Raw genomic sequence first — 18863 nt, 5'->3', positions numbered from 1 at the left:
AAGCTTATTACCTGCAAGCAAGCCCGTTATAACTCAGGAAGTCACTGTGTACAATTACTTATGTTTTATTTTTCATATACATTAACCCCTCGATTATTTTGCCAGAAATAGTTTATTTTAGTGGCTGCACGAGTGATACATCTGCATGGGTAACTCAGCTCACCCCAACTCCCCCTTCTTGATGCTGGTATGGGATCGCTGAACTAGAAGCCAGCTTGCGGGTTGCACGTGGGGTGTAGTGTTCCAACAGCAATCACTCCAAACAAGAGCCAGGAGGATCAATACTGCCAGAATGATTAAGAGTAGAGGGAATTGCTTGGCGGGCTGTTTATTTTGCCCACTCTCTCTGTATTACTTTTACCTTTCTCCATTCCCTACACCAAATCCCTCAGGTAATCAGGGTGGAGCATGAGTTTTTCTTATCTTGCTCTAAAAAATCTGTACCTGAAGGGCCTACTTTGCAAATACAAGAAACTATAAGCCTGGCACAAAATGGAGAGAAACCACGGTTCCTGTGCACAGCCTCACTGGATAATCTTAAGGTCTGCACAAGACCCACAGGCAGGCAGCTAATGAAAAGCAAAGGAACTCAAAAAAGAGCCTTGGCTCTTCTTGCAATGATCCACAAAGCTGTGTGATAGCATTAAAGGCTAACCATCACAATGCTGGAGCCTCTGTATTCTTGGAAGCACCTGAAAACAGCCTGCTTCTGTAGTTCAGAGTCTTTAATGAGGCCAGGACACCTGCAAATTGGCTGAACATTCAAGAACTGAGGTATCAAGGGAGTTATCCTCTAATTTCTAGCATGTAAAACACAGCTCTTCATTACACTCCTCAGAATACATTTTGCAATATTTATAAGCGTGCTTGAGAGGCAGGGAAGAAAACAAAGGGATTTTCAGTCAATGGCAAGTGCTACAAACAGGTTCCTCCTGGACCACATCCACTCCTAGGTCCCATTTGGGAAATGCTGACATTACATTCGGTCCTATCACACTCTTAGCATCTTAGCATCCTCACTGGGATCCAGCTGTTCTCTTCGGCAGCACTCCCATTGACTTCGATATGACCAAAATCTGGCTCTATAAGAATATCAATGAGAGTTTAAGAAAATCCAGATCATATTCACATAAAGAAGTGTTTATAAATGTGAGTGGCTTTCAGTGCTTACTTTGGTACAAAGCTGCAACCAGTAAGAGAGAGAAAAAACAACAGAAGTTGCAGAATTCCACTTCAACACTTAGCCACGAACACCGCAGAGACCAGTCATTTATTCCAATTTCAACCCAGAAATTCCTTCTGCATCAGCTTATGGTTTAATAATGCCATACATAATGGTTAATAAAAGATTAGGAAGGTTGAAGGCTGTTGGAATTGATTTCACGCTATTTTGTATTTAACGAAAATTCTTGCATTAAGGCTTTACATGCAGAGATTTATTCCCTTCTCACCATGTGGAGGATTTGCATGGCTAACCCATTAGAGTTAATGGCTGCGCTGAGCAAAAATCCACTCTCCCCTGCACATCCCTGCTCCCACTACCCCATCAAGATGAAAACCTGTTTCAGGCTATTCTATAAAAGGGAGTACACTACTAGTGCTCATCTTCTTTGACTTTCCTCTCTCCTTGTTTTTCTTTTCTTCTCCTTTCCTGTCCATAGATAGTGAGGACTGCACCGTTTGACATTTGGAAATACTGCAAATGTCAAGATATTTTTATATTCAATGGGCTTGGAGAAGTAGGTGCTGTGATAGGTAGCTTGATTTGCAGCAGCACGAGCACTTTGGAGCAGTAACAGAGGTCAGATCCTCAGCTCTCTGCGGCACTCTGCACACAAGATGTTCTCTTTCAATGGCCACGACAACGCGCTGCCTACATCTACGCTTTCTAACAAGGATGACAAGGGTCACCCCCAAGTCTCCCTCAGGCCAAGACCCAGACATTTTCCATCCTGTGCCCCTGCAGCTCCCTCTCTCCGGGGCCGGAGGCACAGCAGGCCAGCCTGATCCCACCGGCACCTCTTCTGCCCCCACACCGGCACTGCCAGGGGTATCTGCTGGTACCAACATGTGCTTATGGGCTTGGCCAAGGCCTCAGTTTCCACCACACTGCCAGAAGCAATTGCTACGTCCCATGTTTAGGTTTGAGATAAATTCCAGGAAGTGGTTATGAGTAACTGGAATCATTTTGGAAAACTAATTCAAAGAGCTTAAATTAAAAAATAATAATATCAACATTTATTTTAATATTTTAAGGCAGAGACACAAAGCTGCCACTATAGGAACCTGCTGTGCACTAGCAGTCAGCATTACTTCTGCCCCACAGAACATCAGAAATGGCATCAGTGTTTTCCCGTGTATTCACTTCTTACAGAAAGCGAATTCAAGGGATGCCCAAGCTAAGAAACAGACCTTCAGCCATCAGGTGGTGCTGTGAGTCCAACTAAATACATGCCACAAAAAACAGACATAAAATATACGATTTCCTCTGAAAATAAAAAGGTTATGTTCTCTGCAAGTCAACAGGGTGTTAATTGCAGCATAACACCATAAAATGATACCCTGTAAATTTCAGGGATTGTGCACAAGATAAACCCGTTTCATTGCTACAGGCCTAAATGAAATGTTTTTACATTTGAGTGATTTTGCTATTGAGTAATATTCATCTTTATTGTGAAAATTATATGAAAATTCTAGCACTCAGATTACTTAATTGCTTACATGACGAGTTTACTCCCTCAGGAATTGCAGGAGAAAAAAGTATGTGGTCACATAATTAAAGGCTGTCATCTATAGTCATGGCAGTCTGCATGAAGGCTTCATGCATACCTTAATTCTTATATTTTTTAATTCTGAGTGGTTGACTCAAGTCATTTTTTTTGTATGCAAGATAATTAGATCAGAGAAGGATGCAAAATGTGGGTTCCTTCAGAGATGAATGGCAGCCTGATATAATGCATATGAAGGAACCAAAATAGAGCTGCAAAGGAATTACAGTGGTAGTCTTTTAGAACATTTGAGGTTTTAAAAACTGTAATGTAAAACACTGTGATCAATTATCAGCTGTAATCTTCTATAGATTATGGCTTCAAACAAGCGTATATTTAAATTCTGAAGGAAAACCCAAGAGCATACTGGCAGCCTAGAGCAGAATCTCCCCATTGGCTTTTAAGCATGTTTTATATCAGATGATATATTACTCTATCCACTGCAATGACACTTTTGAACAATTTCTGCAAAGATTATGTTGCCTTAACGTCTGCATTACCTCCTTTTGCCTAGGAGCTAAAAACTAAGTACTCTCCTTCAAACATCATCCCTGAGTTTGACCCTTTCTTTGTATTTAGCACTTTGTCTGCCCAGCCACTCTTGTCTCCCTCCAGGAGTGATGGGGAATGAGTGAGCCTCTTGGACACAGCTGTTCCTGAAGTACCACAAGCAGTTGTCCTACCAGAGCACTGGCACTAGCTTGGGTTCCCGTTCTTTTCTGGAGCAGCCTCTCGCCTTGCATTGACCATTAGTTTGAATATCTCTTCCCCTACACCACTTCAGCTAATGACGACCACAAATGCACATAGTGATGCATTTGGCATGTGGCAGATGTCCTAGGAAAGTGGGATGTCAGAGGAACACACCTGCACATCACTTAGCTGTGCTCACTGAAAAAAAAGAAAAAAAAGATAAAACGGAAGTGTCTCCCCTGCGTAGGCCTTTAACTTTTTTTCTCTGACGTATGTGTTTATAGTAAAATGATGACTGTCATCAGTGACAATTTCAAGAAGGAAACTCTTTGGAAAATCTCCTAAACACAGCTGGGTTCCAAAGTTCCTTCCTTCTTGAAAGGTTTCGGAAAAATAAAACAACTAATAAACGATGTGTGTTGCCTTGACTTCTCAAAAACAAAGCCTAACATACATCCCACATATGTTTTGAAACCTTCTGTATGCTCTCGCCAGGCCTTTTGGCTCAACAGACTGGAAAAGCACCCTGCAGTCCTTTGAGATGGTTTCTGCAGTATAGCTGTGCAGAAGGGAATCACTGCTGCTCCTTGGGGGACGCTTCCCGCGTCTGCAGGGTACTGCTGGCACCACGCGGAAACCAGGAGGCTGCAAGGCTGAATAGGAGCAAGCACGCGCTTGCACCAACTCTTTTTTTTCCTGGACAAAAGGAACTACTAAAACCAAGTGACAAAAACCACTTCTCCACCTTGGAAAAAAAGAAAAACAATCCAAACATCCAAAGGTTGCTTATGCTACTAAACCAGGCTTGGTTCAAGGAATTCCTTCAAGGAATAACTTGAGTATGTCCCAGTCTTCAAGTAGATCTTAAATTACAACAATATCCCACAGAAACAAAACAAAACAAAACAAAACAACAACAGACAGTATTGGAAACATAAAGCTGTTCAGTTTTGGAATTCCTTACAGTTACCATCATTTCACCTAGAACAACTCATAATTTGATGTGCCAAGTCTATCTGCCACACTTTTCAGCAGCGGAAGCCACCCAATGTTCTCTCAGCACTCACCAGTAACGTGAGCATGCTCGAGATGGATTCATATCATGGCACATGAAATCTCAGTCCAGGACTAAACTTTTTTCTCCATTTCATTCTTATAGTTACAGAACAGCTGGGATTAATCTCTTGCCAATTAAGACTTCAAAAGCCTCACACCTAGTAACCATACATTTCTCCAGACAGGCATCACTAAGGGAATATTATTCTTCTTGAATTATTAAAGTCATCCAGCTTTTGGCCTCATGCCTCACACCTGCAAGATAGATGATTTTCAAAATCAGCCTAAAGTAGACTGCTACCTGGAAACGATGAATTCTTGCTCAAGTGCACACAAATCACGAACGATGAGGAAGACTTAGATTTGGGTTAGTCAGTGAACATTAAGGTCACTGTTTTCAGCTGACTGCTTCTTACTTTGTGGTACCACTTGGGTGCCCTGCCTGTATGATTTTTTACACTTGGGCTGTCAAAATGCAGGGATGTGATCCCTCAATTAGCTGCAGGTGCAACATATGCAGCAAGCTATTCAAAGTCAGCTTGCAAATGTCTGGATTGTAAACTGCCATGAAATGTCTAAGGAATATGAAGGGCAGACACAAAGCTAAAGAGACAACTTCTATTTTTTTCCAGCACTGCCAGGATCCAGTGGTGTATTTCATTGTGAAGATAATTTTAAATTGCAGTCTTCCTCTTGGTTCATTGCTTCTGTGTATGGCCCTTATTTCAGTAATATAATTTACTCCCCAGATCAGAGCACCTGTTTTGAGGGAAGGGCCAAGTGCCTAGCAAAAACCAAAGAAACAATGACAGTGCAAGCCAGGCACAGCTCCATCCACACCAGGCTAACCAAAGCATGCCTGGAGGAGGGGACGGACATAAGCAACTAAATAAGTGTGATTTACAATCCCACTGTCAAGCCTTTAACCCTTGGTAATCTGCTGCTTTGAGCTCCCCTGGTAGCCCCCCTTTGGTGACAGTGCCCATGGCAAAGTGGAGAGCTGCGCTACGAAATACGAGTGGGTGTAGGACTGGTTTGGGGATCTCAGGGACAGCCCCAGAATGGTCTGGGCAAGAAGCTCAGGACAGGTTTCAGCTACTAATTCTAAGCCATTCATCAGCATAAATCTGAAATGCATACACAGTCACTGGTTTGGAAAAAGCAATTTTCTTTTCTGAAACTGCTAAAAAAGAGAGACCCCATGCTTGTGCAGGCTGAGCCTTGTAGGCTGATTTGACCTTCCAGATGTCTTTAAAACACATCACAAAGTAGACTGCTGCTGAGGTCTGTGAACATGAAATTTACTGTATCTTGGCAGTGGTTCTGCAGGCTGTCCAGAAGTCAGGACCTTAAATCCTACCAACAGTCTGTCACAGATGGTACAGCAGAGGGGAAAAAAGGGATTCTGAAACGCTGAGAGAAAAAGTAGGCCATGTAGCTGCTGATCATGATATAGTTGCCTGGATAGCAGAACTCTACATCTAACATATGCTGTAACTCAATATTCCCCAGCAAGTTGGAGGCCTCCATGAATTACTGTTAAATTCACCAAATGCTCTGTGGTTCATTTTCCACTATTAACATGGGAGACTGCGTTGAAATGAACGTGGCCAGGACATCTCCTCAGAGACGCTGTAGATTCACACAACACTGCATCTACGGGGGAGACGTGAACATACTACAAATACACGCTAACATTCTGCAAAGGAACAGATTCCGCCTGCCCCATTTATGTCAGCTAGCTTAGCTTGTTTCATCTTCATCTTCTGTCTCTCTTGACCATAACTGCATCCTCTACAGTGTACAGCACACTAAGAAATGAAATAAACTCAAGCACACCCTCCTCACGATGCCCGTTCACAACAGGTAAACCAATACTAGTCTACAATCATTCCAGTAGTGTCTCCTGGGCTTAAAATCAATTTGCATTAATTATGAGTACAAACCTTAAATTGCTGCATTTTATACAGATTTCTTCAAACACAACAGTTTCTATTCTTTGTGTCCTTGCCTGCCTATGTTTTACACTACCTACTGATGTGTGTACCATTTCCAAGTCACTGATCTCAGAGAGTGACACCCATGTGTTTGGCTACTTGTCAGCATGTCCACACTGCTCAGTGGAGCCAAGAACCCCGAACTGCTCCCATGGAGCCCAGCTAGTGAACAAAAGGAGCGTAGCACAGTAACCACGCTAGGACAGCTCTTGGGTTTGGGAGTTCTTCTTCACTATTCTCTGCAGACTCTCATCCTTCCCTTATTGCAGAAGGTACAGACACTTCTCACAGCTCACTGACCTCAGCTGTGAACTCAAATACTCTAATTCAGCTGAAAGTTACACCATGTTTCATGCTAATATTTCTGGTACAATGTTACATCACAAATTTGTTTGTGAAGTTCATAGCCAAACGGACAGATCCAAAAGCTTCCCATGTCAGCTGTCACGGTCACCACGGATTAATTCTCAGAATATACTAAGCCATAATGTGCCTGTTCCAAATCTCTGCAGGTGGATCTAGGGCATTGCTAGTGCTGTTCACAACATATACTGTTTCATCCTTAACCAAAGGTCCTAGCTACTACCCACAAACAGATTTGTGATATTTGACTGAGAGGCTTCTCAGTCCCTTCTTCCTCTGATCACGGTAGCTTTCCATCTAACTATACAACCCTACTGTAGAGAAGCAGCAAAGTAAATGAAAAAGCGATTCTACTTTGACCTGCCTGGTCTCCGTCTGCTTCCCAAGAATCTTGGCCAATAGCTTAGCTTTAAAAATAAGTTCCACTAAGTCACTATTTTAAGCTCTTATGATACCACTGACATAATAATTCACTGGGCAGAAAGCTTCCCACAGGCCTTTAAATATTGAAAATGCTCATGTGCCAGACATGGTCCCTTTTGTGCTTTTCCAGCATTACAGTGTATGACCCAGTCAGAAAGATCACAGACAGAAAAATCTTACCTCTGATGATCTCTTGGGAACTATAGCTAGCTTGGGAGCTTCATGGCTGAGGGTAGTTAGAACAAATCTAAAGCTGTTCTACTCCACATAACTGCTCTATGACAGTCATCATAAAAAGAAAGATTAGAAGTTCAGCCACAAGTCTCTTTGCCAGGCTGGCTTTAACATTTAATCATTAGGTTTCCCCCAGAATTAAAGTTTTCATTTAGAAGACAGTTAAAATGCCACAAGAAAATGACATTATCAGACAGCAATTTTTCTTGAATGCATGCAATGTCTACATTGCTCCCTTTGTGCATTTTCTAATTAAGTTAATGGAAAGGCGAGTCACATCAATCTCTAAAGAAATAATAACTTAGAAAATCTGGATTGTCAGACAGTTAATGAAGTTACTCCTTTGCCTAAGAACCCTGTAGAACTCTTCTATATATCTGTTCTGCAGGCTGTCTGTCTAACCAGGGTTTGAAATGCCTGTAATTGATCAGCTCTGCCTCAAGGGCATTTTTTTTCCCCAAGAGACTATTGTATCAATCTAATCCTCTCAAGACAGGTGATATTAGGAGCCATGTAAAATCCTGCATGCCTTTACACAAATAAACTGTGCTGTTCCATAAGCTGCAAAAGTGTAAAAAAGAAATAAATGTGCTTCTACAGCTCTATACAAGTTCCACTGATATCATTTCACTGTATTGGCAGCTGCAAGCAGCTTTCACTGTTGATATGGTCTTTCTCACTGTGAACAGCTCTCTTTACACAGCCACAGGAAGAACAGCATGCCAAGCCTGCAATGGAAGCAGCTTTCCTCCTGTTCTAAGTGCCATGTTAAAGCTGCATTTGGCATCTTCAAAGTCCCATTTCCAGCCTTTAGCAATTTATGAAACTTACCAGCAGCATTTTCCTTCTAAAGCCCACTGTGCTCCATAAACAATTGTTGTGTCCCTAAAGTCAGTCTAGATGAAACCTGAATGAGCACGTGGGCTACTTGGGCACCTTGGTGTGATAGGTGAAAAACATCCATAAAACAACAGTCTGGGTTAATTTGCTATGGCAAAAGAAAATTACAGTAGTCTGAAGGTCAAATGAAATGAAAACATTATTTTAATCTTCTTATCTACTTATAAATCACTGATATTTTAGGTCTGCTAAAGTCATTTAGAGAGATTTCACGTAGCAAGCTGGCATGCTTGTTATCTATTGACCTGAATTTCCCTTCCATAATTTTCTGAATTCCCAGAACTGTATATTACAGGAGGAGTCACCAGGGTCTGTCTGGGCCTGCTACAGCATTAGCCCCGGTACAGCAAATTTACAGAATTCTCGTGGTTGAGAGGCATCCATCAGCAGTTCTTTAGTATGGCTATACCTTTTTCCTCCAGCAGGTCCCTACCTAGTCTAAGACTTAGGCAGAAAACCCACTAAATTCTCTGCTAAACTGAAGAAAGATATAAGCCCCCTCTCATCCTAATTTCAGGATGAAATCCTTTCATCCTCTAGTATTTACTGACTTAGTGTTTTTTCCCTCATCTACAAGCCTAGATCCTTCCACACACATGTCCAGAAAGGTAGCTTTTCAGTGAGGAATATGAAATTTGCCTATAGCCTGCCCGACCTATTCTGAGCCACGCTAATGGGCATCATCTCGAGCTGGGTGAGCTGTTACTTGTTCCTTTATGTGTCATATTTTTTTTGCATCAACCTACTTTCTTCTGCAGTCTTGAAGTCCACACTAAACATTCACACTGGTTACTGGAGAAAGCAAAGGAAGACTAAAACTTACCATCTGATTCAGAGGCTGCTCTGAAAATCAAGTAGCTGCTGGGAAGAGGCTGGGTGATCGAACCAACGTTTTCTCCTTTCGGGCCCTGGAAATGAACACAGACAAAAAGAAATAAGTCACTGAAGATGCAGTGGCTGTTCAATGTCTTTCTACCCTTCCTGGGCAGAGTGTGTATGTTTGTGATAGTCAAAAAAAAGGAAGGAGCAGATGGAGTAATTTAGAGAGATTCATTAATAATCATGACATTGCTGCTGTAGCTCCAAAGCAGCAATGAGCTCTGATGTTAATTGGACTTAGCCTAACCGTTGCTCAGCTCCCAGATTACCCTGTTTATTCACATCCTCAGAAATGGAGAAATTTCATTCCTGTAGCCTGGGACAAAGACAGTCAAATATTTGCCATTAGCGGAAGGAAGGAAGGAAGGAAGGAAGGAAGGAAGGAAGGAAGGAAGGAAGGAAGGAAGGAAGGAAGGAAGGAAGGAAGGAGGGAAGGAAGGAAGGAAGGAAGGAAGGAAGGAAGGAAGGAAGGAAGGAAGGAAGGAAGGAAGGAAGGAAGGGAGGGACGGAGGGACGGAGGGACGGAGGGACGGAGGGAGGAAGGGACGGAGGGACGGACGGAGGGACGGACGGAGGGAAGGGGAAACTCCATCCAAAACCTTGTCTGTGGGGAGCAGGCCCCACTGCAGGAAAGGAGAAGGCAGGGAAAACCACAGGCTGGGGACCAAAGGTTTCCCATCACAGATACATGTTTCTGGGTTGCAGCCCTTCGCTTCTACATCTAGACACTTTGAGAACCTTTACACTGGTGTGCCTGCGGCGACAGCTGCTTCAGAGAAACTGGGAACAAAACCAGGATTCGCTTGTTTGTTGCCTTTAGTTTAGGAGCTGTAGCAAAAAAGATTATAGTGTCTTGTAAACATCCCACCAGAATCCCTTCAGCTTGACTCTCCAGAAATGATTCACAGGGAGACAAAGTACATCTTGAATTAGGCACTTATTTGAGCAGAACCACGTGCCTTGATCTCCTCCCTGTTTTCTCTTCTTGAGCTCCAGCAGCTGTGAAGAAGGAGCTTTTCCTCTGCCCAGTGTGCACAGCTTCACAGTCTCCATTGTACGTGCTTTAAGTCACAAATGCTTGAAATAATAAAGTCCCTTGCATTTCCGAAGTCACCCACCCTCCTCCAGTTCCTTCTCTTCCTCGCCTTGTAAGACACAACATGAAAGTGGATCAAATACGTCGACATTTCAGAAACACATACAGAGCAGAAAACATCACCAATACCCACATGTCCACTAACCTAACTGCAGGGTGGAACAAGCGGTTTTCTCCAGAAGTTCTCAAATACACATTTACTTTAGTTTCTAGAGAATACCACACACAATACTTAAAATCTGTAGGGAAATGTCTGCAGTTTGAGTATGGCTCTCCTCCCTTGCATGGCCCTTTACAGTATCCCATCCTGCTCCTTGAGAAGACTTCTTCCCAATAATAGTGAAAGCAGTGAAACTGTGGCTGCTACTGAAAATTGCTCCTGTATACAAGTGTCTAGTAGTTAAATGGTGGTTTCATCTGGATTTCTGTTTTCGAGTTCCACCCAGGAAGCCAAAACTTGGAAAGGGTGAAGAGTGAAAGCATATGACACACATCAAATTGTATCTGAGTCTATGTCACAAAGCTGTAGTGCTGAGAAGACAACAGTCTCCAGTCTAGCTTCTTGTCTCTATATCCACAGGGTTCTTCTGCTGCCAGCAGAAATTGGGATCCTTGTTATTCACTTATTTCTCTGCTCCTCTCTCCCACAAGAGGCTCAGGGTTCACAAAATTAAGGCTGTTTGAAGGCTTAATAGTCAGGACCAGCAAAGCTGGGATTTGATTAGTGATCCAGAGCAGAACAGCATTATCAGTGACATTAATGCAATCAGGCAGCATTCCCAATGGCATTCTTCCTTTCACTAGCTTGCAGCTGAACAGGACATTCAAGAATTGTTGGTAACACCATTAGTTGTGTTTTCAGTGCGGAGCAAGATATTTGTTTTGTTGGAGGAAAACCCCCACAACCAAATGGTACAGATACAACAAACCAATATTAAAAAAAAGCCTGTGGGTGGGATGGGTTGTCATGAAAGGATGGGGTAGCACAAGGTTTTAACAGACATTTAGGCGTGTGGATAAATACAAGGAGCAGCTAAGTCATTTTATCAAGGAAACATATTTCATGGTAAGGCATGCTCATACATGGAGGGGCTGTTTCCCACAGAAAGAAAAGAAGAAGAAAAGAGAGAAGGCCATAAAAATAAAGTCAACATCTTCACAAAGTAAATGAGGTTCTGTATCTGCACAGAGGAGATAATGATGTTTTCTGTCTCCCAGCCTTTGAGCTTTGTGCCTGTTTTGAGTTTAGACTCTAAACCTTCATGACAATGACTGTCTCTCACTAAATGTGAATGTTATCCCTGCTATATGGGGACCTGGAGCTCAGCTCAGACTCTAGACGACAAAGCTAAAAAAGGGTCATCTTCAGACCATTCCTGTTTATACATTTGATTTGAGTCTCAAAGGCACTGACAAACAGCGGGTGTTCAGGCTTTGAACACTGGATTGGACTTGCCGTTTTATACAGCACAGCAAGACAGCTCGTCTTGGAGAGTCATAAAACAAAGCTTAAAAGGGGGAGGAGTCCCTTTCATTAACAGTGCTATGGATAACTGCAAGAATAAAGATAAAAGTAACTGTTATAGTATGGAGGAGAACAAACGACTGTAAAAGAAGTAGCACAAGCCCATTACTAGAACTTCTTTCTTTAAAGGAATGAGTCGAAGCTCTTAAAATCAACAAAATTAAAGTTATATATATTTCCAGATTCAGCGGGTCTGATCCCAACTAATTTACCAACTTAAATACACACCAGAACAAGATGTAGTCAATAAAAGCCTTCCCACACCATGCTGTTCAGCTACCTCGCAAGCAAGCTCAAAGGGAAATACAGAATCACAGAATCACAGAGTCGTCTAGGTTGGAAGAGACCTCCAAGATCATCTAGTCCAACCTCTGACCTAACACTAACAAGTCCTACACTAAACCATATCACTAAGTTCAACATCTAAACGTCTCTTAAAGACCTCCAGGGATGGCGACTCGACCACCTCCCTGGGCAGTCCATTCCAATGCCTAACAACCCTTTAAGTAAAGAAGTTCTTCCTAACATCCAACCTAAACCTCCCCTGGTGCAACTTTAGCCCATTCCCCCTCGTCCTGCCACCAGGCACGTGGGAGAACAGACCAACCCCCACCTCGCTACAGCCTCCTTTAAGGTACCTGTAGAGAGCGGTAAGGTCACCCCTGAGCCTCCTCTTCTCCAGGCTGAACAATCCCAGCTCCCTCAGCCGCTCCTCATAAGACTTGTTCTCCAGACCCCTCACCAGCTTCGTTGCCCCTCTCTGGACTCGCTCGAGCACCTCCACGTCCTTCTTGTAGCGAGGGGCCCGAAACTGAACACACTACTCCAGGTGCGGCCTCACCTGAGCCGAGTACAGGGGGACAATCACCTCCCTAGACCTGCTGGCCACACTCTTTCCTATGCAAGCCAGGATGCTGTTGGCCTTCTTGGCCACCTGAGCACACTGCTGGCTCATATTCAGCCGACTATCAACCAATACTCCCAGGTCCTTCTCTGCCAGGCAGCTTTCTAACCACTCATCACCCAGCCCGTAACGCTGCTTGGGGTTGTTGTGCCCCAGCTGCAGGACCCGGCACTTGGCCTTGTTGAACTTCATACAGTTGACCTCAGCCCATCGCTCCAGCCTATCCAGATCCTCCTGCAGAGCCTTCCTTCCCTCGAGCAGATCGACACACGCACCTAACTTGGTGTCATCTGCAAACTATTAAACTAATAGTTTAGTATTAATATAATATAATATAATATAATATAATATAATATAATATAATATAATATAATATAATATAATAATATATATAATAAAGTATATATAATAATTAAAATTATTATATTAATATAATATTAATAATTTAGTATTATTAGTAAACTAATAATAGACTAATACAAACTATTCTAGGACATTTATTTGGGACTGCCGGGCAAACACTGCCTGCTGATAGCCATACATTGCCTCTGCGAAGAAAGAGGACAGATGCCTGCACCCGCACACTAATTCCTAGGTTGGCATCCCCGTCTCTAGAAACCAGAAAGTTTTATAAGAAAAAAAGTTCCTTGGTTCATATATCTGAATGCCAACTATAAGCAATAGTCTTATATCTTGCCTGCCTACCACGTGAAAGGCACCCCAAAATTTCATCCTGCTCTAGCTGAAGTTAAATAACCGCAAATCGAATTTAATTGGCTAGCATGACTGTAAATGCCTAGGGCAGTGCTCAATCCAGATATCTGTCCCAGGGCTGAAACCCACAGTTAGATCCAAACACCTGCAGAGCACCCAGGATAACATGTACAAAGGTGCTCGTTACCTTGAAGTAGCTGGAAGTCCATTAGTGAGAGTCAAAACCAGACCATCAACTGTACTGTGGAAAACCCTTGAAAATTTCACAAGCCATTTTAGCTGGAAGTGAAAGTTGTTTAGCCAGATCTTATTTCTATCACGATGGACAGTAACTTGGGATTCTTGTCTAAGCTCAGGCTAATCTGTATTTCATGAGAAATAGTCTTTCTTTGCACAGTTACACATAACCAATTTAGATTAGCCAATTCTGCTCCAGTTGCTTTAAAAGAAGGCCGTGAAATGACATAAAACAAAACAGTATTTTTAGCATCTTCAGCCTTTAAGTGCTGTCAGAGTGCAGACAGCTTCTCTGACATCAGGCAGTTCTGGTGGATTTTTTCTTGATGTATATTTTAGTGCTCACCTTGTGGCTGGAAGCATCTATCACACAACAATCCCAGCTGAACTCAGGTTTCAGGAAATATCTTACTATGCAGCTTGAACATAGCTTTCTAAACATCTATCTCAGGTGACTTACAATATTACTTTGACTTAAAACTCAAATCTCTCAGGACTTCCTCTAGGTACAGAAACATTTTCAGAGATACATCCCTTTCATATTTAATACATTAATTCTTATTTCTGCCATACACTTTTCTCAAGAGACACAAGAATTAGATACACATATACACACAAATACATATACATATTGATAAAAACTGCTCTTTCTTTTGGATGGTTTATACCAAGGGAAGGTCATACTGGCATAACATGACACTTCAAATCTGGCAGTGACACTACTTTTCATTACCTGACTGCTTTTGATTCTGTTTTTTCCCTACCTCTCCTGACTGTCCTTTTCAGAAGAATTCAGCTGACCTGTCATTTCACAGGGAATATTTTTGTTGATGGACAGCAAAAGATTGACAGCCTTCTTGGGTGAGTGCTCTGAATAAAACAAGCAACAAAACTCTGAAAGCTGAATAAGAAGCAAGGTTGCAATAAAACCTTTGGGATATAAAGCTAAAACAATGCATCTGGGCACAAATTAGAGCTGAATGAAAAGAGCAGCTCTTACCTCTGGTTGTTGAAGTTCATTTTAATTCTCTCCTCTTATCCTATTAAAAATTGCAAGACTTTTTATACTGATTGTATAGCTGTGTTTAAAACTGTTTAATTAACTGGAGGGATGAGCAGGAGTGAGGTTTCTCAATCTGTTCCCACGGGAATTCCCCTCCATTTTATTAGACCTTCCGATGCCAAAGACAAATTCTGTCATCACTCTTGCATGAATCTTTCCAAGCAGACTTTGCTGACCACCTTGCAGCAAAGCAGTACCTTGTAAACCTTGTTTGCACTGGTGATGTCTCTTGGAGAATTTGTCTTCAACAATTCTGCTGAGTCAATATTTTAAAGGGGAAAAAAGAGCTCAATATAAGTTGAGTTCTGTCACTTCAGGGTATCCAACAGATGTTGCTCTCAGTGCTTCCGAGGAAGTACTGGGGTCTTCCTCTTTGCTCACAGGCATTCATATTTTATTTTCTTTTTTTTGCTTTCTGCCTAATCTTAAAGGGAAGAAGAAAAAGAAATCCAGCTTTTCATAACTAGCAGGGAGTTATTTCAAGAAGGGTGAGAAACTACTAATCATCTATGTTACAGGGAGATCCAGAGGCCACTGCTGGAGCTTATGTACATACAGCCTCTAAGTAACAACAGCCTGAAGAAGAAGGACTCAAAGGAGAGAAAGTCTTCCTACTTCCATTTCAAAGAAGAGAAAACTACGACAATGCATCCAAAGTCACACTTCTGTGTAACAGTCAGGGCTTGAGCAGTCCACTAAGTTCCAAGTCCATCACTAACAAACCCAAACCTCAGACATCAGGGGAAAAAAGAAAGACATTGTGGTCATATCATTCATCCTTTTTTTTTTTTTTTCACTTTGCCAGCCCTTTTCCAGTGTTGTGCAAAGCAGTGCTGTACATCCTTGTCTCTGGGAAGTCATTTAGTTGGGTCTGTTCCTCATCTATTTTTAAAGATCTAGGCCATGGCTTGATACAGCTTCTGCACTAATGCATTCCCCCCTTCCCTCAGTTTATGCATACACCTATATATCAAGAATGATACATATGTATAACAATAATGCACCGTGTTCCTTTGATGTCGTATCACAACTAGGCTTCAGCATCATCTTTTTACGCAGCCAATTCACCATCACTAACAGCAACCAAATAACTGAGAATCTAGATACCAACAACGCTAGATAAATCTAGCTAGTACTCAGACGCTTTGGTGACCAAGAAGAGCTTGATCAGCTCATCAGGGTTGTTACCTTTACAGCCCAGATTGACTGATCCAAAGGATGAAAAAGTTTAAAACAGAAGCCATCCTTTTTGGAGGGTCTCTCGATCAGCTCACAAGAATGGAGCAAGATTGTCCCAACCCACTGTCCGATCTTTGGTGTCTTATAAATCAGCAGCACTCCCGGTTTCAGAACACACCACAGCTTGGTCCAACTCTTCAGAGTTCCACGAATCTGGAGGGAGGAAGGGAAAGAAAAAATGTTACCCTTATGTTGCTCCTTAAAACAAAACCAACATTTATTCAGTATTTATTCAGTATTTCCAGTACCCATTTCTCCCACGGCTGCACTGAGATACACTTCCTTACACAAGGATACACTGCATTGTCTAAACAGTCTTGGGGATCTCATACCAAAATCCCAGACCACACAAATCTGGCTATCAGTCATATTTTTATTTCTGGCTTGGTGTTTGCAGCTTGCTTAATTTTTTTAGGCAACCAGCACTGCTGGCCGATGTAAGAGTGATTTGTTAATAATCACGGAGGACGTGTGAATTAGGATACTGCACAGAAATATATTATAGCTCATCTAACTGGATTTCAGAGTCATTTTAGTAATGTTCAGCAGAACAGAGCTCTTAATGGGTTTTGACAAATACCCCGTTTCTTAAATGGGGTACTTGACAGAGAAGTAAACCTTCTCCAGCTGGTTTACTCCTCTGTCAAGCTCAATGCATATTCTCTCTTGTATAGAAGACATTAAATCTGATAGAATGTATTAAAGGTAACAGTTTTGTAGTGAGAAGTTTCTCAGTAAGGTTAGGTTTTGCCTAAGGTCTTCTCATCTCCAACATATATAGGCTGAACCTCAAGTCTTATGTTGCTGTACTGTTTTTGTGGGCCAGCATCATTTGTTTCTGAGCTAGATATTTCCATCCACAACTATGCAGCAAGTATTTTGTATTACAAAAACCAGGATTTATCTGTCATCAACACTGAACATGACTGAAACATTTTGTTTCCAATCTATTTGCTCAAATAATTGATACACATCTCACTTATCTGGCTTTTAACGATAGAATAATGTGAGAGGTTTTTCACACTGGACAAATACAATTGTATTTTTTCATGAAATCCTTAATTTACTTTATTTCTTAAAGAGCTGTTTGTTTGAAGATGTTTGGAGATAAAGTTTTGCCATTATAAAAGGGGCAACCAATTCATGACCAGTCAAACCAGACTAGATGCCCCTAAATGAGGAGAAAAACACTGGTCGAAGATAGTCTCTTGCAATGTCAATCCACACGTACTTTGCCACATACAAAGTTTTAGGACTTCAATGAGAAGCTGTCACTAGTTGAGTCCCTGCACAAGGAGAAATTACAGTTGTCATCAGGTCCAATATGTTTCATTCTGCACTGTGGCAATATAAAATCCAACTGTCAATAGAACAAGCTGTATCTGCCCATTTCCAGGCTATTACTCTGTCTATTCCCTCCTCAGTACAAAAACATATCTACAGGAAGAGGTCAGCAGACTCTTTCAGAGGAGGAAAGAAAGAAATATCATCACTTCCTTTTGTACTATGCAGTTTTTGAGACCTTGTTCGTACTTAAGGACATGAAACAGACAGACTCATTTAGGTTAAGATGAAAAGCAAACATTCCCCAAACGTAGTTCAAGCTTTACAGCAACATCAACTCAAATTTAGTCTGTCTTGCTTCACTCGGTGCTAGACTCAGCAAGTATTTCTCACTTATTTTTGTCTAGAGTCTCAGAATCAATGGTCTGTATTAAATACCTTCAGCCAGTCTGCTGTGATCACTACACTGGGATCCTTTAGAGCACTGAAGAGTTGTTTGGTAGCTCTTTTCTTCTCCTGTCTGTAGTTTTTTTTTTGTACCTGGTTCAGAACAGAGAAAATATAGCAGCTGTAATCATGGCCTCTTTGGGGGAGGAAAGAACATAATGCATTAAGGACAGCTATGTATAGCACAGCTAGAACTTGACCCAGCACGGGCTCCCCAGAAATGAGCACACAGAGGAACAAAAACATAACAAGAGAGCAGATACTTTCTTTGCTTCTGAAGTTCCAATAAACATAATTTAACTTTGCTTTTCTTTGGGGGGAATGGAAAGAGGCTGACTAATGAGTCCTCCCCACCCCTCAAATTAAAGAGAATTAATATTAAATCTAATTTCATCCAAACCAGATTATTTATACTTTTGGTTTGGGAGACAAAGCAAGCGTTCAAGCAATAATTTACACAGATTGCTTAGGCATATTCCTCCCAACAAAGCCAATGAAGCATTACAGTCTTCTTGAGGTGCCTTATGGCTCTGGAGCATATGAACAGAGCAAAATAATTACACAGATTTGTTCTGCTTGCAATATATAACCTAATCCTGTATATAAAGCCCACTAATGCCCTTGGCCTATAATGACTCTTAGAAGAGTCAGAGGCTTTTCTGGGTCTTGGGAAATGACTCAGAGCAGTTCCCAACGGTTTGTTTGAAAGGTACTACTTGTTTTGTAAGTGAAAGTCAGCTGATGCTGACTTGGCTGCTTTGCACATACCTTCAGTGTTTCCTTCTTAGTGGATTTGGCCGTGGGAGACACACACTCTTTGTCAGACCCATTGCAAAGCTTATATTCGATCTAAAAAAAGAGGGAGAGAGGAAATAGGAATGTGTTAACACGAAGATGTTCAAGCTAAGCTCTAATGAAAGGTTGTTTATATCTTCCAGGAATCCATGAAAGAGCGGACTGCAGGCTTCAGCAGAAGTACACTAGATTAGATAGGCTCAGAAATGACATAACTGCAGTGTGCTCTGAATTTCCTTTTTATGT

General features: G+C 41.8%; 1 protein-coding gene across 6 annotated transcripts in view; it reads right to left on the bottom strand.

Moving 5' to 3' along the window:
• Positions 1–18863, bottom strand: part of OSBPL5 (oxysterol binding protein like 5) — a 204592-nt gene that overhangs the window by 27601 nt on the left and 158128 nt on the right. For all 6 annotated transcript variants that reach the window (XM_080595138.1, XM_080595135.1, XM_080595134.1 and 3 more), the window contains 4 exons: positions 18591–18671; positions 17814–17915; positions 16041–16244; positions 9258–9342 (listed from right to left, as the gene is read on the bottom strand). In XM_080595138.1, the coding sequence (XP_080451264.1) occupies positions 9258–9342; positions 16041–16244; positions 17814–17915; positions 18591–18671 (472 nt within the window). The remainder of the gene's footprint in view (positions 1–9257; positions 9343–16040; positions 16245–17813; positions 17916–18590; positions 18672–18863) is intronic.

Source organism: Anser brachyrhynchus (genome assembly GCF_964034855.1).
Source record: "Anser brachyrhynchus genome assembly, chromosome: 5".
Taxonomy (NCBI): domain Eukaryota; kingdom Metazoa; phylum Chordata; class Aves; order Anseriformes; family Anatidae; genus Anser; species Anser brachyrhynchus.
Note: the sequence above shows the minus strand (reverse complement) of the source record. Positions and strands in the feature narration are given on the sequence as shown.